The sequence below is a fragment of the Callithrix jacchus genome, chromosome 15 (genome assembly GCF_049354715.1).
Source record: "Callithrix jacchus isolate 240 chromosome 15, calJac240_pri, whole genome shotgun sequence".
NCBI classification, from domain to species: Eukaryota; Metazoa; Chordata; class Mammalia; order Primates; family Cebidae; genus Callithrix; species Callithrix jacchus.
In genome coordinates this window covers 40,166,620-40,189,339 of record NC_133516.1, presented here as the reverse complement: position 1 = coordinate 40,189,339, position 22,720 = coordinate 40,166,620, and the positions used below count along the sequence as shown (strand labels likewise).

Sequence of the window (22,720 nt, the reverse complement as noted above, 5' to 3'; positions counted from 1 at the left end):
GGCCAACATCTGCACACAGACTCCGTGACCAGGCAGGATTCTACAGAGGCTAGGGGCGCCAGAGATGGCCAGCTGCAGGATGTGAGTTTTTAAAATACAACAGTCTGTGTAGTTGATAGAAGAAAGTGGCTGACCCAGGTTCCATCCGTTCTCTAGCCCAGTGAAGATGTGCCTGGTCTTTCCCTTAGCAGACCCCAAAGTCTTGTATATTGTTCGAATCTTCAGTACTGCTTTGTTAAGTGCAAAACACAAACTTTAAAAACTGACCTAAGAGAGCAGCTTGCAATGTAATGGACATAATTATTAAACGTTCAACCTTTCCTCATGTGTGAATAGGAATGCTCTTTAGTCAAACTGAGTTCTTACTGCATGAGTAAAAATAAATTCCAAATAACATCAAAACTAACATCAAATCCTCAGGGCCTAGCCTCTATAGTCTTAGAGACTAAGTATCAATAATACATTCTAAAGGAACCTGAGAACTTCCTTATGACCATGGGCTTGCACAAGTACCTTGTAGATCAGATCCTTCAAAGTTCCCTTTTCGTTAAACATCCTAATTAGCAACGTTGAGGATTCATTAGCTGTGGCAAAGGTAACCCGATAGATGTAAGGGTGCTGTCAAAACAAAAAAAGACATTCCCATTGATTTGCATCAGGATCTAGGTCCATTTAATCAGGATCTGGTTATGCAGAGTCAAGTACCACTGTGGTGGTTTAGTTGCATACGAATGTGGTCATATTCCCTGAACACATGGCATTTTCAATGACCAGCTAGTTATTCAATGACCAGCTAGTCCCTCCTTCTTCAGATGGAGAAGGGACATAAACTGCAGGAACAAAAGAAAACAGGAAACAGGTGATGGATATGGTAAACTCTACAAGTGAAGGGTCCTCTTCAGTGTGTGTACTCTCTTAGCTCAGGCAGAAGTGTGGTGGAAGAGAGAAAATGTCCAAGTTTGGAGGATAATGGTGTTAATATCCAGTCTCTGTAAGACAGTAAAGAACACAGCCAAATCTCAGAACGGCCAAGTGGGGACTAGGATAATGTGTCTTTGCTCACAGCTTACCCTAACATTCTGCACTGCTGTTTAGGTGCCAAGCCAAGAAGCATAACAGCCAGAAAACAGGCAAAAGTACCATCTTCTGGAATCTCAGCCCTTTTCCACAGGAGCTAGCATGAATCTTCCTACTCTTCTACAGAAGTCTGCAGTATAATGATTCACAGTGTCCTCCTCAGATGGGGACACTGACATTAACCAATTGGGGTGGAAAAAAGACAAATTATTTAATGAGTGAAAGGAAAGTGCTCTTTTTCCCTGGAATTCTGGTTACATGAAACGAACTGGTTCCAGACAGGTATTCCAATGCTCATTAGCTCAAAGGAGTATCATGAAAATTTAAACCCATGGGAGCTGAGCTATGCAGGAATTTTGAGGCTGGCATGAGTAGGTTGGTGGGGTGGAAAGGTGTACTCAGGAAAATATAGTAATTGATCATGAAGTTCTCCTGAGCTGACTTTTTAATAGCTTTATTGAGATATAACTCACATGCCATTACTATTCACCCATTTAAACGGTACAATTCAATGATTTTCAACATATTCACAGTCATACAACCATTATACAATCTAATTATAGAATATTTTCAACACCCAATACTTGTCCGGGCCAAGGTAGAATAAAAGTATATTGAGTACATACTCATATAAATTTTTTTTAAAGGGAGAAGAGAAGCTCTTTAGGGTAGAATGCCAACTAACAAATAAATACAGAAGGAATAATAGAGTTAGAAAATCACATTAGACCAGGCACAGTGTGACTCACCCTGTAATCCCAGCACTTTGGGAGGCCAAGGCTGGCAGATCACCTGAGGTCAAGAGATCGAGACTATCATGGCCAACATGGTGAAACCTAGTCTATACTAAAAATACAAAAATGACCTGAGTGTGGTGGCATGTACCTGTAGTCCCAGCTACTAAGGAGGCTGAGGCAGGAGAATCACTTGAACCCAGGAGGCAGAGGTTCAGTGAACTGAGATCACACCACTGCACTCCAGCCTGGGTGACAGATAGAGGCTCCATCTCAAACAAACAAAAAAACAAACAAACAAAAAAAAATCACATTAAATGCTAAAATGCTACTGGGCCTGATAAAGAACAGAATATGTAGCCTCCCGATGAATTATAGGTATTTATCTTAAGAAATTAAGGATGGGTATAATGTTTAGCAAAAATTGTTCACTATGGCTTTTTTCTTTTTAAAAAAATAAGAGCAAAAAGCTGGAGTTGATCTAAATGTCAACAGAAGATTGAGTAAACTAAGGTATAGCCAACTTTAATTGTATACAGCCCAAGATAATGATGCTATACTGCATTTACTGACAACTAAAGATGCTCATGGTACACCAATAATGAAAAAAAATTAGGTTTTAAGACACTATATATATAATTTATATAAATATATAAGTATATTTATGAATTATATATAGGATCTTAAAACTTGATTTTTAAAATTAATTTGTAAATATAAATTATAAATATTTTATAAATAAAATTTCTCTTTTTAATCACAAAAATTCTTAAAAAGTAACAACTGAACATTTTGGTTCACTATACTTCTGGTTGATTGGGATTACAGGTGAGTTTTATTTCCTTATGTTTGCTTATCTGTCTTCTGACTTTGCTACAACTAATATGCACCATTTATATGTGCGATCTTTTTTTAAAGAAGCACATCTATTAAAAGAAATTTAGGGCTGGTGAGGTGGCTTATGCCTGTAATCCCAGCACTTTGGAGGCCAAGGCAGGTGGATTGCAAGGCCAGGAGTTTGAGACCAGCTTGACCAACATGGTAAAACCCAGTGTCTACTAAAAATATAAAAATTAGCCAGGTGTAGTGGTACCCTCCTGTAATCCCAGCTATTCAGGAGGCTGAGGCAGGAGAATTGCTTGAACCCAGGAGGTGGAGGTTCAGTGAGCCAAGATCATGCCACTGTACTCCAGCCTGCGTGACAGAGTGAGACTCCATTTTGGAAAAAAAAAAAAAAGGGAAATTTAAAACTGGGTTCTGACAGCCTGTATCACACAACCAATCAAGCTTTAAGACCAAAGCGTCTTTTTGGCCTCAGATTGCACCTCATTAATAGCTTGGTTTTGCCAGTTTGACAAGACACTATATGGGCAAAAACAAACTTGCCAAGCCAAGTGCACAAATCAGCATAATTGGGTTCAGTTCACTAGTGACTCATTCCAGTGACATCTTCATGCAGACATGAAGATAAAGAATGTCAATGTTAACTCAATTTTCTGGCCAGATTAGTCTTTGCTGAAGACATTCTGCACATATTTTGAAATATATCTATGTGGTTCTTTGCACTGAAGGCCCTAGATTAGAGCTGTGTAGTAGCATAAATAATACCATGTACTCCTAAAGGTAATCTGGTTGGCCTGTGAGGGCAGTAACTCAGAGAGAAAAAAGGCTATTTTGCCTTTTCTTGACCCAGCTTATCTAAATCCTTATTAGTTCTGTTTTCTCAAGCTGGAAAGAGTATCTTACAGTTCCACTGATATAAAAACCCTCGCCAAGAACAAGAGGCTGAGAGAAGTGGCTGCTTCTCCACTCTGATCTTTATTTAAAATACAAAGTCTATATTTAAATGACCATGTTTCATGGGTTGTGCAGATGTCATAAATGCTATTTCAAATGGCCTACGATCTATGTGCTTGGCCCTACACAATTTCAGTCTTAACTGAAATCCACTGGACCTCCCCATTCTCTTTTTCAGCTCTTCTGTCCATGTTCACCCACAAAAAAACACTGTGACTCTGTCATCAGCACTGAGAATAATAGAAAGATATATACTCACCAAACAGGAAGGCAGAAGTTTGATTAGACACTGAAAATCTTTATCTGACAAATACTTGTCCGGGCCAAGGTCAGCCTGAAAACATGGATGGGAATATCAGGGTACTGCTTTGGTCACCAAAAGAACAATTCCTTTAATTTTATTTGGCCCAATATATGACTGGAAACCAAAGATGAAAATCACACTAAATCTAGCTGCCTCAAGACCTTTCTGGAGAAGCAGTGTGTAAAAATACCAGACTTGTCGGTCAAGGTGGCTCATGCCTGTAATCTTAACACTTTGGGAGGCCGAGGCGGGTGGATCACCTGAGGTCTTCAAGACCAGCCCAACCAACATGGTGAAACCCCATCTCTACTAAAAATACAAAGAAGTTAGCTGGGCATAGTGGCAAGCCCATGTAATTCCAGCTACTTGGGAGGCTGAGACAGGAGAATCACTTGAACCTGAAAGGCGAAGGCTGCAATGAGCCAAGATCACGCCACTGCACTCCCCTCCAGCCTGGGCGACAGAATGAAACTCCGTTAAAAAAAAAAAACAACTTAACTGTAATCTTATCTAATTCCATTAACCAAATGTATAACTAAAACTCTCAAAGAGATAAAGCAATGCCCAAGTATTTTTTTTTTTTTTTGGAAGTATTCTCCAAAACTGTAAACCCTAAATAGATTTCAGAGTTATTTTAATCTGCTCCTATTTCTTTCCAAATGTTTACTAGTTGACCAAATAGAATTGCATTTACATGACCAAATGCACAGGAAAATGACTTACAATGACTATTCTTTTAAATGGACTAAGGAAGCCTTTATATCATCGCTTAAGAGCACAGTACAATTTTATAATTCTCTTGTCAAATCTCCTTTCATTAACCATCTAAAGTCACTGAAAGGACACCAAAGCAAAAAGCTAGCTTACCCAGCTTAACACTAGCCGTTCCTTTGGCTGATTTTTAATCTTCATCAAGAAATACTTCTTCCTTATTCTCCAACCTGCCATAAAAGCAAAAAATGTGCTTAGAGCTGCATAATTTTTGCAACAATTGATATGTTTCAGTGACTAAATAATCAAGAAAAATTAAGTTTGGCAATATTATTTGCGGCTACATAGGCAAAAACAAAAGAACCATTTGATGACGTTGACAGAGTAAAGGGTGTACTTAAAAAGAAAGAGTAAATATAAATAAAGAAATTATTCCCAGAAGTAGCAGGAAAATAGCACTTCAATTTAGATTTGGTGAAAAAGACAGATGAAGAAGGAATGGTGGTTCTGCAAGTTAATACCATCCAAATTCTCTGATGGGGCTTTAACCAAGGTTCATTAAGTATTAAAAGTTAAGAACTGTATTCTCAAGCAGTCACGAAGCAAAAAGAGAAAGAAGTCACCTGCATTTAAGTATGTTTTTGGGATAGGAATCAGAAAGCATGACTAAGGATCCAGTTCTGTGATCTGTCTTTTTAAGAGAATGAGCATGCCAGTGTCTCACCTATGTCTTTCAAAGGTTCCACCACCTCCCACTTTGGTTCTGATCGGAAGAACATGGAAACCTGTTGTAAGGCAATCTCTGCAAAGACATTTTAGAAACTCATTAGTCAGACATATCAGCAAAGGGCAATATGCTGAAGATGCTATTCTTGTATGACCTTTTTAAAAATCTTCCTTACCAAAAAAATAAAAAGAAAGAAGAAAACAACACAAACTAAATGCAATGTGGGATTCCAGATTGAACCATGGAATAGAAAAAGTACATTAGCAGAAAAAGTGGTAAAATCTGAATAAAGCCCGTAGTTAATGTAACATTAACTTAAAAGTGTAACTTAAAGAGAAAGGGTAAATAAAGAAATTATTCACAGGAATAGTAGGAAAATAGCACTTCAGTTTAGATTTAGTGAAAAAGACAGATGAAGAAGGAATGGTGGTTCTGAAAGTTATTACCATCCAAATCCTTTGATGGGGCTTTAACCAAGGTTCATTAAGTATTAAAAGTTAAGAACTTTTAACTTTATTAAAAGTTAATATTCATTTCTAGCTTTGATAAATGTACCACGGTTATATAAGATATTAATGTTAGGAGAGGCTGGGTGTGGTAGCTCACACCTGTAATCCCAGCACTTTGGGAGGTTGAGGCAGGCGGATCATGAGGTCAAGAGATGGAGACCATCCTGGCCAACATGGTGAAACCTTGTCTCTACTAAAAGCACAAAAATTAGCTGGGCATGGTGGTGTGCACCTGTAGTGCCAGCTATTCGGGAGGCTGAGGCAGGAGAATCACTTGAACTCGGGAGGCAGAGGTTTCAGTGAGCTGAGATCCTGCCACTGCATTCCAGCCTGGCAATGAAGCAAGACTCCATCTCAAAAAAATAAATAAATAAAAATTAGGAGAGACTGGGTGAGAAGCATATGGAAATTTTCTGTACTATCACTGCAACTTCTTTTGTTTACTTCTTTGTTTTGTTCTCAACAGAGTGAGAGAGGGTCTCACTCTGCTGCCCAGGTTGGAATGCAGTGGCACAATCACGGCTCACTGCAACCTCAACCTCTAGGGCTTAAGTGATCCTTCCACCTCAGCCTCCCGAATAGTTGGGACTACAAGCATGCACCACTAGCCCTGGCTAATTTCTGGTGTGTGTTTTTGTTTTTGTTTTCGTTTTTTAGAGATGAGGTACAGACTGGTCTCAAATTCTTGGGCTCAAGAGAGCCGCCCATCTCGACCTCCCAAAGTGCTGGGAATACAGCATGAACCACTGTACCCAGCCCACTGCAATTTCTATGTAAATCTAAGATTATTCCAAAATGTAAAGTTTATTTTAAAAGTTATTGATAATGGGAAAATGCATATATTTCAAAACTGGAAAATCTAAAATATGTAATCTAGCTGGTTTAAGCCAAGAATTCAATGTATGTACCAGACCACAACCCAAGCCCAAAACTCAAAACATGTTCTAAGGTCAGCTTGGGACAGCATTTAATGTTGTTCCAGGTACTATTTATCCCATCTGGAATTACAGCTTTCATCAACAAAAAAAGTGATTACCCTTAAATACATACTAGAAGTAAAAGCCAGTGTACAGCAACAACATGGTTCTATTGTGGAAAGTCACCGAGTGCCTGTTTACCAGGGGAAAAACAGGCACTCGGTGACTTTCTTTTTGTGTTCATTTATCATGAAAATGTTTCCCCCTTTTAAGAAGACAATGAGAAAAGGAAGTTCTTTAAAGTTCACTGCATTAAGAAATTATCAAAATAGCTGTGCTTTACATTTCCTGTAAAAAGCAACATCTATAATTTGCTATTTCCCCTTACTGAAGTGAGTAAATGAAGCCACTCCAGATCCTTGACGGCAAACAGCAATCCTCCAAATGCACTGTGGAATTTCACTTCTGCCTAGCATTAATTACATTCCAGGCAGACTGGTGAAGCATGAGGGATTCAGCAGAAATGCTCTCCATATGTCAAAATGACCTTGTTTGGAATTCACATGTCAAGAGCTTGGCAAACAACATCATTTGGATATATGTTATAGTACATTTTGAGTTAAGAGATTCAGGGAAGAAAACAATTTACTAGCTATTTGTTTACTGACTCAATATGTAAAGTGTCAATGGCATCTACTCAGAAGAAAACATGTGATGACCAAATACAAAACTGACTCCATTCACATTTGTTCTAACTTTCCCAGTGTGTGACAAACCATCTGGAAGAGCTGCGTGCAGGAGAAACACACAGACTTCCATTATCAACACTGGGAACCTTGTACCTTGTTTATAATTCATGTTAATATAAAGTGGTTTTAGTATTTCCAAAGTAACTTGAACATAAAGAAACTTAAAAGGAAATAAAGTGAAAATCATTCACATCAACTTTACAAAGGAGCATGAAAAATAATTCTGTAATGTGTACAATGTCATTCTAAAAGACGAACAGTGACATATAACTCTCCACAAAATCATTATTCGGCAATATTTACTGTATGCTACTATGTGCCATACCTTGTTTTAGGAATGGAGGAAATAGCTGTGAATAAATGGAACATACTGGATTTCTTACTGATACTGAGGACTGGGAAATAGCTTTTTTCACTTAGGGGTCAGGGAATTGGAGAAAGGACAATTTCTTCCCACTGAACTGTGATTTACTGTCAAATAAACTGCATGAATATCATGTGCCTAATATTAATCCCCTCCTTCCCCAGACTTGGACAACACATTTCAATCCTAAACATCTACTCCTCTGCTTAGAAGCCTTTACTGGTTCCCCACTTCCTTGCCAAATCAAGACCAAGCTTATATATATCTAGGGTTCAAGCAACCTCTGGATTTAACCCACCTTTCTGCCTTTATCTCCCACAGTGTGTGGGGTCTCTCTGCACTCTGAGATTTGCTTACCATGGCCCCTAAAGACTGGCCTGCCCCACTTCCTCAGCGTTTTTCCTCTGGCCCAGACTCAGCCCAGATGTTCTGCTCCCTTAGCCAGGACTTTCTCCCTCCCTTCTTCTTTCTCTCCTCTGTACACTCCCAGTGCTATATGTGTCCCTCTCTTACGGGATTACGCACTGAATGTCCTATTTTAGTGCTACTCTATTCCACAGAGACTGTATGCTCTGGCTGTATATCTGGGTAATGCCAGGATATATCTTCTCAAGCTGCTCTGCCCAGAGCATTGGCCACTGCCTCTCAGCCTGGCTAATGCCTACTCACCCCTCAGGTCTCTGTGTAGGACTGACCTCTTCTGGAAAGCCTTCCTTCATCTTTAGGTGTGGATCATCCATGCCTCCACCCTCTTCCCCAAGGTGCTGCCTAGCATTTACTCTGCCACAGCCATCACCTGCCAATCTCCCTGTGTAACTTCCTGGAGTAGGAAGAAGGGGAATTATTCTTTCCTCCTTGCTGTATACATAGCACCCGGCACAGAGTAGAAGCTCAGTAAGTATTTGACGAAGCAGCTACCAAGGGTTCAATACATGTTTAGCATATGTGGAACCTCTCTCCCATTAGAACATGAAATCCATGAGAAGGAAGGCATCTGCCCTCTAGTTCTGACACAGGAACTGACTGCCACATGTGGAAAAACTGCATGCTCAGAAAGTGCTGATAAACAGGCTGGAGACAGGAAATGGAGAGCACAGCCTTCAAACCCATTCTGCGCTTCCCACAGAGCTCAGTTCTTCCAGGCCCCACCACAGCGAGCAGTCATTGAATTCCTCAATCCCAGCCCCATGGAGTGACTGCAGGGAACAAACACTGACTCCTCTAGAACTACAGCCGGGGTCCAGACCCCTAGACCACTACAGCAGGTTGCACTGCAGAGAGGCCTGCAACCTCACCAAATACCCTATTGTCGTTCTAAACATAGTCCTTTTTCCAGTCTCCCTCCCTCTTTATATCCTGGAGTCCACTACTATCCTACCTATTCAAGGGATTCCTGGGGCTTTAGGCCTCAAAGGAAACTTCAGCACTCCCTGGTCCATTCCCCCTCCCCAGCCTCTTGTTTTACAGGTCAGGATGTGGGCCCACAGAGAAGAAACACTGCTAATGACAAAGCTAGGACAGGGATACAGGTCTCGATTTCTGGTCCAAATGACTCTTGCCTGGAAATTAAAATCCCCTTACTTCAAGAGAGTATGAGGATTGAGGCGGGAAGATGGCTACAGTGCAGTGAGGCTTTTAAATGACAGAAGTACTTTGTTAAAAAGGTGAATACTGTAAGGGGTATATGTGTGTGTGAGAGAGATTCTCAACACAAACTCCTCATGACCAAGAGATACCTGTTTTCCCTGCACAACAGCTGGTCCTCAATTAGACTTTTTAATTCCAATGAACACCTCACAGTAGACCAAGGACGTACATTTCCTTTTTGAGGATAGGCTCTTCTGGAGAAAACCCGGAAAAGAAAGAAAGGCCCAGCAGTCCCAGGCTGGGGACTCAGGAAAGAGAGAAGGAAGCTGCCAATGTCCTGAGAGCTCCTGGTTCCCTGGGAACACAATGCCATCACAGTCCCCCTTCAACAAGGCACCCTCACCCTCCGTCACAGCAAGGAATAGGAAAAGTGTTCTGCTGATTCTGGCCACCACTTGAACACAGAACTCAAATCCTGCTGAAATGAAGCTGGATGATGACTGAAAACCATGTGGAAAAGAAGAGGTGGAGACATTATCCACATTTAAATGGAACAGTGGACCAGGCGAAGTGGCTCACGCCTGTAATCCCAAAACTGTGGGAGGCCAAGGCATGCAGATCATTTGAGCACAGAGTTCAAGACCAGCCAAGGCAACACAGTGAAACTGCCTTTCTACAAACAATTTAAAAATCAGCTGAGCATGGTGCTGTGCACCTGTAATCCCAGCTACTCGTGAGGCTGGGGTGCTAGGATCACTTGAATCCAGAAGGTCATGGCTGTGCAGAGCTGAGATCGTGCCACTGCACTCCAGCCTGGACAACAGAGTGAGAGCTTTGCTCAAAAAATAAACCGGGAAAAGTGGCCCTGCTTAGAGAAGTGCCACAAGGTGGGAGGTGTGCAGGGTGTGCTCAGAGAACTGTGGGCCATGCTGTGAACCTTGGGAATGGTCCTGTCAAGCTGGCATGGAGGTGGAGGCCTGTGCCTCCCTTTCCTGAAGTGGCTGGTATGTCGGCCTCAAGGCTAGACAAATTCTGACATTTCATTCAAAGGGGAAAATAAATCACCATCTCTCTGAAAACAGCATCCATCACCTATTGTTTATGGGATCGTGCCTTCTGAATAGCGGCCACTGCAGGTTCTGGCAGAAGTTTCTGGTGGTCTTTTTATACCCCTGCCCACATCTGCTTTGGACTCCTGACCCTCTACCATGATGGAGGCCAGGGGGTGGGGGTCGGGGGTGGAGATCAAAGACAGTAACAGCATGTCGGGGAGGTACAGAAAAAGCAGAGAACCAGCAACTGTCAGAATAGACAACCTTCCAGGAGCTACACAGCATTTAACTTAAACACTCAGACCAGACTAAAGTCACACAAATGTGCAATCTTGGGTAGGGCCCTCCCTCTCTGGGGCCCTTAGTTGAACTCATTTATGAAAAGAGAGGGAACTTATACATGACACATCTGCTCTAAGATCCCTTTTATCTCTGATCCCATGAGACTCAATGTACTTCTGGTGCCAGCTCCCTGAGAGCAAGGAGCACATGTGTTTGTGCCTGCATCCCCACTGCCCAGCACACATCACATTTGTTGAACAAATGGCATCATTACACGTGCACTACATCTTGATGCTTGCCCCTAGGAGAACATTAGCAGCCACTTGCAGGGAATGAACCACTTGCAGGAGATAAACCACTGAGTGGGCCTGGGTTAGGGCTGATTGGACAAGTCAATCCAGATGGCCTGCTGTCTGACAATTTGGGGAACAAGGTGAAACACTGAGAAATGAAAGCCACAAAAGATGCTACTTTGACAGAATTCAAGCTGTCCCTAGAGCCCCAGTCCTATCTGTGCTATCTTTTCTCTTATGTGAACAAAAAAGCAAGTGGAGGGAAGAATGGAATTCTTGTAACAACTCAATGCTCCATTTGGTAACTTACAGTAAGTGTGAGTTTGAAATAAACTTTCCTTCTCTTGGTTACACTCTAGAATGGCATTTTCCTTAGCCCTGCACAGCACTTTGGTTAGAAAATGGTAGGTACATTCTAGATCAAGGCTTATGCTTTAATGTGCATGCAAATCACCTGCAGACCTTGTTAAAATCAAATCCTGGTTGAGGACTGAATTCTGCACCTTCGACAAGCTCCCAGTGATGCCAATGCTGCTGGTCAGAGAACCACACTGTGAGTCACAAGCCTCAAGGGCTGTGGTTTTCAAACTTGGCTCCATATTAGAATCACTCGGGAAGCTTTACAGACTACAAGCTCCACCCACAGAGACTGATTTAATCGGCATGCATGCAGCCTGGGCATGAGAATTTTTTAATGCTCCCCAGGTGATTCTACTATGGAGAAAACTTGGTGCCTGCCAAGTAGACGTCTGTTTTGCCTCTCTGAAATAGGAATATTTTGGTAAATGAATGCGTGTGAATAAATAAATAAAAATGAAATAGGAATAAAAGTGCCTCTCTCTACTTCAAAAACAATGTTTTAAGGACTCAATTATCTGATACGATATATTCTCTTAGCAAGGAAATTAACAATATCCATAGCTCCACTTGGTCTCTAAAGCATGGTTTGTCTTTAACAAATCAGGTGAAACAATAGTTTCTATTGTTCTCTTCAAAGTGACACCGGAATGTATTAAATGTTTAGTTTCACATTCTGCCCACATCAGGCTAAGGTTATTGACGCCAGCTTTGAGTGCGGTTGGTATTGGAAGAGAAGCCCTTTCCACCATAGTTGCTTGGCGGCTGCCCTGATCCAGAAAAGATTTGGAAGAGAACAATCTCCTATGCTTTGCACTGAGTGGGTCTCAGGAAGCAAATAGGAAGATATAGAAAGGATCCTTCTGAATCACTGCTGTGTTTAAATTTCCAGAAAAAAACAGAAACATATAACATATTGTACATACAAAAACAGCCAAATACAAATCAAATTAAGATATTGATTAGAGGTCAAAATTAATATAAAAATTACTGTATGCATTAGTGTGAAAATGTTTTTTAAGTTGGAGTCTCATTCTGTCGCCTAGGCTAGAGTGCAGTGGCACTATCTCAGCTCACTGCAACCTCCACCTCCCGTGTTCAAGCAATTCTCCTGCCTCAGCCCTATAGTAGCTGGGATTACAGGCATGTGCCACCACGTCTGGCTAATTTTTGTATTTTTAGTAGAGACGGGGTTTCGCCATGTTGGCCAGGCTGGTCTTGAACTGCTGACTTCAGGTGATCCACCCGCCTCGGCCTCCCAAAGTGCTGGGATTACAGGCGAGAGCCACGGCGCCCAGCCTTTTGTGGATTATTTTACTCTCTGTTCTGTCAGGGAAGACAATAAAGACAAGAGTGTAAGTACATACAACAATTTGTCCTCCATATTTTTCTGTGCAGACTTTACAAACATTTTGGAATTATTTTCTTCTTATACATCTACAGTAAACTACAATCAAGAAAATCTTAGTAAATTCATAATACCCTATAACAAATGTGTACACATCCCCATTTTGAGAAAGAGTTTTTCCCACATGTTATCTCCAGCAAGGGACAGCAAGGGCCTCTTTAGCCATGTGACCATAGCTCACAGATTCCATCGCTTACCAGTGTAGTTTGCGGAATAATTGTTTGGATCTAAAAACTTCTTAACCAGCTCACAATTAGACAATATATGATTTGTGGTGATCACGTTGAGATAGTTCTGAAGACCTTTCTGCCTCTCAGCTATGAATTCACGATCCATGTTACCAATCAATTTTTTGGGAGGAAGAGGTAGACTTAGGCCTGCAATCTTAAAAAAAACAACAAAGGTTACACTCATGTCATCCACAAATAAGAATCAATACAAATATCTTGACCCGTCATATTTCATTAAACCTAAGACAATGTAGATTTTAAGATGCATCCTAATTTCAGTGATATAAAAATTACAAAAAAAACTGCTTTTAGAATTGATAAAATTTTTTTTTTTTTTTGAGACGGAGTTTCACTCTTGTTACCCAAGCTAGAGTGCAATGGCGTGATCTCAGCTCACCGCAACCTCTGCCTCCTGGGTTCAGGCAATTCTCCTGCCTCAGCCTCCTGAGTAGCTGGGATTACAGACACGTGCCACCATGCCCAGCTAATTTTTTGTATTTTTAGTAGAGACGGGGTTTCACCATGTTGACCAGGATGGTCTCGATCTTTTGACCTCATGCTCTACCCACCTCGACCTCCCAAAGTGCCGGGATTACAGGCTTGAGCCACCACGCCTGGCCCCTAAAATACTGTATTAAGCATAGCTATTTTATTTTATTTTATTTTTGAGATGCAGTCTCACTCTGTCACCCAGGCTGGAGTGCAGTGGCGTGATCTCGGCTCACTGCAACCTCCACCTCCTGGCTTTAAGCAATTCTCCTCCCTCAGCCTCCCAAGTAGCTGGGACTACAGGCATGTGCCACCACACCCAGCTAATTTTTCTATTTTTAGGAGACACAGGGTTTTGCCATGTTGGTCAGGCTGGTCTCAAACTCCTGACCTCAAGTGATCCACCAGCTTCGGTCTCCTAAAGTGCTGGGATTACAGGTGTGAGCCACTGTGCCCAGTCAAGTATACTAAGTTCAGAACTTTTTTTTTAAATATGTTTTTATTTTTACTAAAGTTGCACAAAAACATAATTTCAAGAGTAACTCTCTTTCTTAAATTATTACTGACAGTCCCATGACACCCCTCACCCCTGCTACCAGGTGACACAGCCATTCTCTACTCCCCTAAGGCAGCCACATTTGAGACTCTCAGCTGCTCTTTTGACAATGGGGAATGCTCACACTGTCATGGCTTGAATTTTCATTTTTAGGCATTAGCTACAGATTTCTCATTATGGAAGATGAGTAATAAGTTCTCTTTCACAATCCTGACCTCATCTCACACACATCTTGTCCCTAATCTTCCTGACATCATTATACTATTATTTGGTATAATATTCATATTTACCTTAGGTAAATAACATTCACAAATGAGCTAGAGTCATGCTTACTTTTCCTTTACAGCAACTTATGGTCTTTTTTTTTGGCTTTCTATTCAACTGGAAAATCTGAATCCAAGGCTTCTCTCAACACACTCGGTTATACAGAGGCGTCAGTTTTGTCTTCTTGGAGAGTACCTTCCAGAGCCCACCAACCTGCTCCAAGCGGGAGTGGCGGTCCCTACACTACTGCAAAGCGAGCATCCTGGGACCTCCCTTCATCCTCATCCTAGAGATCTTTTTGCCTTTGTCTTGAAAAACCGCATTCTCTATCCCCATCTTCCTTTTTTGTACATATTCCCTTGTTTTGGGTAGCATGTACCCACTGTCAGCTTTAAAAAGAAGAGCAAGAGACACATTTTTTGAAACCTTACATATATAGAAAAATATTTATCCTCCCCTTATACTTGATTTATTTTAAGTTGGGAATATATTTTTCTTCAGAATTTTAATTTTTTAAATTTTTATTTATTTATTTATTTATTTTGAGATGAAGTCTCCCTCTGTTGCCCAGCCTGGAGTACAGTGGCATGATCTTAGCTCACTGCAACTTCCACCTTTTTAGTAGAGATGGGATTTTACCATGCTGAGCAGGCTAGTCTCGAACTCCTGACCTCATGATCTGCCTTCCTCAGCCTCCCAAAGTGCTGGGATTACAAGAGTGAGCAACCATGCCGGCCTTTCTTCAGGATTTTAAAGAAATATCTGGTTGTCTTCTAGTTTAGTGCTGCTGTTAAAGGTTCAAGCATATTGATGCCTTTTTTTTTTTTCTTTGAGTCAGGGTCTACGCTTTGTCACCAAGGCTGGAGTATGGTGGCATGATCATAGCCCACTGTCACCTCGAATTCCTGAGCTCAAGAGATCCTCCCACCCCTGCCTCACAAGTAGCTGGGATACAGGTGCACGCCACCACACACAGCTAATCATACTGATTCTTTATCCATTGTTTATTGTTGTCGTTGTTTTTCCAGAAGCTTTCAGGATCTTCTCTATGACCTCAGTTTGGTTTCTGACTTACATGTGTCTATTTTCATCCCAGGCTGACACTCAGTCCTTTCAAACTAAAAACTAATCTCCTTAAGTTCTTTGCTAGTTCATTGTATTGTTTGGTCATTATTTCCTCCCCTCCATGCTTCTGCTTTCTTTTACTGAAACTCCTCTTTTTCAGTGTTGGACTTCCTGGACTGTTCCTCTAATTTTATCTTTTTTATTTTCTGCTTTTGTTTTGTTTTGTTTTTGAGACAGGCTCTCACCCTGTCACCCAGGCTGGAGTACAGGGGGCATGATCACCACTCACTGCAGCCTCAACCTCCTGAGCTCAAACAATACTATCACCTTAATCTCCTGAGGAACTGTGCACCACTCCACCTAATTTTTGTATTTCACTTTTCTTTTTTTAAAGAGTATTTCCTTTATCTTTCAACCCTTCTAAATAGTTGTCTATTCTTATTTTTTCTTTGTAAGTACTCTTTTCTATTCTTTTGTTTCCTTAATAGCACCTTGAATGTAATATCATTTCTTATCTCTCTAGGAAGACAAAAGACAATCTTTCTGAAGTGCCTAAAGCATTCTTCTCACTGAATACTTGCTGCTTCCTGATGGTTCTATTTTTCCATGGTGGTGGGTGCCTGTAATCCCAGCTACTTGGGAGGCTGAGGCAAGAGAATCACTTGAACCTGGGAGGCAGAGGCTGCAGTGAGCCAGTGGTTCCTTTCATGGTGGGAGTCGGGTATGAGCAGGAACTGGGATTTAAGGGCTACACTTCGGAAGTATCCCAGGTCTCCTTTCTGCCAGAATTATGGGAAGATAATGTTGTGGGATGTGAGCAATGAAGTTTAGAAAAAACAGAGTCCACAAAACATATCCACAAGGAGAAAATTAAGAAGCAACTTACACCAAGCAGGTGAAACCCTAATGCTTCAGAAACAGATGAAGAAAAACGTGGCAAATTTCTAACCAAAGCTAAGTACTGAACATGGAGAAACAGTAAAGTAGTCCTTAGGTATAAAAATAAAGGGCAACCTGGGAGCAGTGGCTCACACCTGTAATCCCAGCACTATGGAGGCTGAGGTGGGAAGATAACGTGAGGTCAGGAGTTCAAAACCAGCCTGGGCAACATGGTGAAACCTGTCTCTACTAACAATACAAAAATTAGCTGGGCGTGGTGTTGAGCACCTCTAATCCCAGCTACTTGGGAGGCTGAGGCAGGAGAATTGCTTAAACCCGGGAGGCAGAGGCTGCAGTGAGCCAAGATTGCACCACTGTACTCCAGCCTAGGCAACAGAGCAAGACTCTGTCTTAAAAAAAAAAAAAATGAAGTCCAAATCCAATGAAAACATTTAAAAAGAAATAAATAGGCCAGGCGCGGTGGCTTAAGCCTGTAATCCCAGCACTTTGGGAGGCCGAGGCGGGTGGATCACAAGGTCAAGAGATCGAGACCATCCTGGTCAACATGGTGAAACCCCGTCTCTACTAAAAATACAAAAAATTAGCTGGGCATGGTGGCGTGTGCCTGTAATCCCAGCTACTCAGGAGGCTGAGGCAGGAGAATTGCCTGAACCCAGGAGGCGGAGGTTGCGGTGAGCCGAGATCATGCCATTGCACTCCAGCCTGAGTAACAAGAGCGAAACTCCGTCTCAAAAATAAATAAATAAATTAATTAAATTAAATAAATTAAAAAAATAAAAAGAAATAAAACATCGTCCTGGAGGAGTTTGGTGACCTTTAGTTATCAGCTCATATTCAAGAGTGGAGCACCAAAAGTTGACTGGAACCTCTGGGTGAATGCCTGGGGTTTATCTACTGTGGGCTTTATTTTACCAGATGACCCTATGCAGCTGTTTCACTGGACAAACCTTTAGCTCTTTCCTCTTAGGTTGAACAGATTCCCCCCAAAACAATCTTCCAATCTCCTGCCTAAAAAGTCTAAGGCTTGACTGCCAGAATTCTGGAAGCTGAGAGAAAGAAGGCAGCTAGGGAGAGAGTGCGGTCCTCATGATAGTATGTACATGTTTCCTTTTCTTCTTTGTTTGAGATGGAGTCTCGCTCTGTCGCCAGGCTGGAGTGCAGTGGCATGATCCTGAGGCTGCACTGAGTGCAGTGGCATGATCACTACAACCTCCAACTCCCTGGTTCAAGTGATTCTCCTGCCTCAGCCTCCCAAGTAGCTGGGATTACAGGCACGTGCCGCCATGCCCAGCTAATTTTTGTATTTTTAGTAGAGAGCGGTTTGGCCAGGCTGGTCTCAATCACCTCACCTCATAATCCACCCACCTTGGCCTCCCAAAGTGCTGGGATTACAGGCATGAGCCACTGTGCCCAGCTGTATGTACATGTTTTCAACTGTGCCTGCATTCCCAGCCTAAAGACTGTTTGACTCTCTCCAGAAAATAAACTTCTAGTTTTTTGCTGGAAGTCAGAGGGCAGGCATAAGTTGCATGGACGTGGAAGACTTGGGGATCTGACTGCTTCTTAAACAGACTTGCAACTCCTGATTCTAGCTTGACTGTCACACTACTCTGGGGGCAGCACTTGGTACTACCAATGCTGGCACCTTCCAGGGGTTCTGTGATGTAAACTGAGACCCAATGAGATTATCTGCTTCCCACCTCAGAATTCTGCCTTTCTACATCTGCTTAATCAATTAGCTTTCACCCACTGGATTTCAGCTTAAAATGTTTTATTGTGGACCGGGTGCAGTGGCTCACACCTGTAACCCCAGCACTTTGGGAGGCTGAGGTGGGCTGATTACCTGAGGTCAAGAGTTTGAGACCAGCCTGGCTAATATGTCAAAACCATGTCTCTACTAAAAATACAAAAGTGAGCCTGGTGTAATGGTGGGTGCCTGTAATCCCAGCTATTCAGGAGGCTAAGGCAGGGGAGAATCACTTGAACCTGGGAGGCGGAGGTTCCGGTGAGCCAAGATCATGCCATTGCACTCCAGAGCGAGACTCTGTCTCAGAAAAAATATATAAAATAAAATAAATTTTTAAAAAGTGTTTTATTGTGTTTTTTTTCTTCTCCTGTTCTGTTTGTTCTTGAGAGGGTGCATATGTATATATAAACAATTCACTGTTATTCTAGAGTGGTTTGGGGAAGGAGGAAAAGTAAATACAGGTACTCAATCTACTATCATTTTCTACATTATTTAAAACTTTTAATTTCTTCTTTCTTTCTTTCTTTTTTATTTTTAGAAAGAGATAGGTCTCACTATGTATGGAACTCCTGGTTGCAAATAATCCTCCCACCTCAGCCTACCTCTCAAGTAGCTGGGACGATGAGCTTATTTTTTAAACAAAAACAGCAAAGCATCAGGTTGGTCTTTTAATTTAATGAGCAAAGTCATTTTCAAAAAGTAGTGCTACTCTAGACTTATGCTTATATTAGAGCAGTCCAGTGGCATGTGTATTGATCTAAGATAAGGTCTAAAGAGAAGGGCATTTTTAATTCAGAAAAGGATGTAATCTAAACCATTAAAATGGGCAGCCTAACTGAAATTGTTCCACTCTGTATTTTTCAAACAACAATGATGTAGCCAAATGAAGACCTTGAACTTGATACTGGACAAGATAAAAAGGTTGGTGGAAAATTCTAAATTGCCAGTTTCTCAAGCACAATTATGAAAATATGTCAGAGCATACACAAAGCAAATTTTCTATCACAGCATAACTCATTTCCAAATAAGATAATTAAATTTTATGTCGTTTGCCTCATTTATACAGTTAGGCATTATCTAATAGAAGTTTCTTTTTTAGCTGAATAAAATGCATAGGTATGAAGAAAGTACATCACTTAGCTACTGCACATACAAGCCAATCACTTTATTTTTTTTTTCAGTGGCATAATGAATTAAATCAAAGGTAGGCCAGGCACGGTGGCTTACACCTGTAATCCCAGCACTTTGGAAGGCTGAGGTAGATGTATCACCTGGGGTCAGGAGTTAGACACCACCCTAACTAACATAGCAAAACCCTATCTCTACTAAAAATACAAAAACTAGCCAGGCATGGTGGTATGCAACTGTAATTCCAGCTACTAAGGAGGCTGAGGCATGAGAATCACTTGAACCCAGGAGGCAGAGGCTACAATGAGCCATGATGGTGCCACTGCACTCCAACCTGGGTAACAAAGTGAGACTCTGTCTCAAAAAAATAAATAAAGGGTAATTACCTAAAACACAACTGATGTATCTTTCCTGAAACTATTTTATGAAGTTGCAGAATATCATCTCATTTATGTGTGTGTACTGCAAGTCATCACTCAATGTTGTCAATAGGTTCTTATAAACTGGGACTTTAAGCAAAATGAGTAACAAGACCAGTTTTACCACAGGCTTGCTTGTTTATTTATTTAGGAGACAGAGTTTCACACTTGTCGCCAGGCTGGAGTGCAATGGCACAATCTCAGCTCACTGAAACCTTCACCTTCAAGGTTCAAGCAGTTCTACTGCCTCAGCCTCCCAAGTGTAACTAGGATTACAGGTGCCTTCCACCATGCCCAGCTAATTTTTCAGTAGAGATGGGGTTTTACCATGTTGGCCAGGCTGGTCTTGAACTCCTGACCTCAAGTGATCCACCTGCCTCGGCCTCCCAAAGTGCTGGGATTACAGGCATGAGCTACCACGCCCAGCCAGGCTAATTTATATAGACAAGAATTAACTTCCTACTGCATATTTCTGGTCACAAAAATATCAGCAAACTTCTAAAGACCTAAAAGTTGTCTAATATTAAACACTGAAATAAGTATAACCTATACATAATTTAAGAAAGATTAATGAAAACAAGATAATAATTATTATTTTAGAGGGTAACTGTTGTTAACTTGGTGTATTTTTGCACTTAACATTCATTACTTAAAGCAATTATGTAGATATTAAAATGTAACTCATTAATGAATCCAGAAGAAATGGAAAATTACTTAAAAGACAATAATCATGCTTAGCATTGGTGAGATTTTGCCAACTTAACAAGATAACAAGATAAACATTATAATGTTAACAAGATAAACATTATTTACGCAATGTTTCAGTTTAGGGTCTCAGGTGGCTGGAGCCCGCCTCATCTCAGGATGCACTCACACACACTTACACTCACGTGGGGACTATGCAGACACGCCCGTTTACCTAACCTGTATGTTTGTGGGATGTGGGAAGAAACTGGAGCACCCAGAGAAAATACATGCAAACTCCATTCAGAGTAGCCTTGGTCATGGATAGATATTTTTCTCATCAACATTACAACCAAACACAATGTTGAACAAAACAATGTGATCTGAGAACCTGCTGTTTTCGCCTGGGATATGGTTACACAGGCACAAAAAATGTCTGGGAGGACTCACAGCAACTGCTTTGCAATAACCACCTCCTGGAGCAGGTTGGCTCATTAGTTTTTATTTCTCTACTGTAGAATGTTTACAATGTTCGTTTACTACTTTTTTTTCAATTAAAGAAAAAATTTCTTTTGTTTATCAAACTGATTGTATATGCAGCAAGGATTTTAAAAATCCATTACCCAGTATCGACAGAGTTCCCTGTACTACTACACAGCAGCAACCCCCACTGAATCCACATCACTCAGAGAGGAGTCACATCTGACATCATTGGATTCAAATACCAATATTCTGGCTCCTTTTGTTTCATTGTGGGGATGTGAGAATGAATTTCATAAAGTATCTGTTTTGAACTTTGTGGCTTCCAAGCTTCAACCAATCCATTTTGTCAAGCGTCATTTCACCTTTTTAAATGTATGGCTCTGCCCAGACATCCCATCAGTTCTTCCAAACTATCAGGTGAAACAAAGAGCTCTTTTGCCAACAGCTGCAATTACAATGGCACTGCTATATCAGACAGACCAGAGGTAGTTTTCCAGCCCTATGTTTAAGATCTCACAAAAAAGTATACCTAAAAGTACTCAAACAATGCAACCTGTAAGTTATATTAAAACCTCGCCTCCTTGGGCTGGGCGTGGTGGCTCACGCCTATAATCCCAGCACTTTGGGAGGCCAAGGTGCGCCGAGACGGACTGGCGGCAGCAGCGGCCACTCACCCTCCTCCCTCTTTTTTTTTTTTTTTTACACCCAATGAATTCATCTCTTTATTGCATATTGCTTTTTAAAAAAAATGTACAGTCTCATAACACATACATTTTTTTTCTCAGTACTATCTAACAACAGTCTCGCACCTAAAGACTAAGTGGTTCCAACTACTAAGCTAATAAGATACAAGACATATAATTAAGTTTACAAATTATGCATTTGCTTTTTGGCATTAATTTAAAAAAAAAAAAAACTTTAAAATACACACCCAAGAGAGATAGTGGCTATTTACACCAGCACCAATCTAAAAAGTTTTTTTTTTTTTTTCAATAATGGCACATGGAATCACCTGCACACAGTTTTCTGGGAAAGAAACCAAAAATGGAAATGGCAAAGGCGGCCCACCAGGATGGCCGTATCAAAGAAGGATGATTAAAAGGGGCAAGAGGGACATGCTACACAAACTTGCTCCTTTACGTGACTTTCCCTCCACCTGTCTATTCCTTAAGCTGTAAGACAAAGCCATTTTCAAAATACAGTTCCAAAATTGAGCCACACCAAATTTCTCCTGCTACAAATAGAAAAGAATATACATAGAGGCACTTTAGTTAAGGAACAGACAAAACCTTCATTATATTCCAATCTTCCTTATCTCCAAGCCTTTTTGAGCCAAGTCTCTATCTGCACCTTTAACATGGTGTTATCGCAGACCTGGGCTAAGTCGGGATTGGGGGAGTGCAACCTTTGCTTTGTATTTATGACTGTTTTATTTGCTAGTCACTTACTTCCATATAATGTGTAGAAAGTCACTAAATTTGCAATGAGGAAAAGATGTAAAACCACAGCTCTTGACAACTCTTAGAGCACTATTTCACAGCTTTCACATAGCACAGATACCTTGCCATCTGTGCTAAGCATCAAGAGATCCAGACCATCCTGGGCAACAAGGTGAAACCCTGTCTCTAGTAAAAATACAGAAATTAGCTGGGCATGGTGGTGCACGCATGTCCCAGCTACTCGGGATGCTGAGGCAGGAGAATTGCTTGAACCCAGGAGTCGGAGGTTGCAGTGAGCCGAGATCACGCCATTGCACTCCAGCCTGGGTAACAAGAGTGAAACTCCGTCTCAAAAAAAAACAAAAAAAAAAACCCCTCACCTCTTAAAAAAGATTGTTCAAGAGACAATTTCTCTTTTAGCATTCTCCTAGAATTTCTAACTTCTTAC

General features: G+C 41.2%; 1 protein-coding gene across 27 annotated transcripts in view; it reads right to left on the bottom strand.

Moving 5' to 3' along the window:
• PXK (PX domain containing serine/threonine kinase like) overlaps nt 1–22,720 on the bottom strand; it is a 94,996-nt gene that overhangs the window by 29,985 nt on the left and 42,291 nt on the right. For 14 of the 27 annotated variants that reach the window (XM_078351299.1, XM_078351297.1, XM_078351294.1 and 11 more), the window contains 4 exons: nt 5,348–5,425; nt 4,780–4,853; nt 3,868–3,942; nt 514–618 (listed from right to left, as the gene is read on the bottom strand). In XM_078351299.1, coding sequence (XP_078207425.1) covers nt 514–618; nt 3,868–3,942; nt 4,780–4,853; nt 5,348–5,402 — 309 coding nt within the window. In that variant the 5' untranslated portion in view covers nt 5,403–5,425. Of the gene's footprint in view, nt 1–513; nt 619–3,867; nt 3,943–4,779; nt 4,854–5,347; nt 5,426–13,065; nt 13,253–22,720 lie in introns of all 27 variants that reach the window. The other 13 variants (XM_035275922.3, XM_054245808.2, XM_054245806.2 and 10 more) reach the window with 1 other exon arrangement.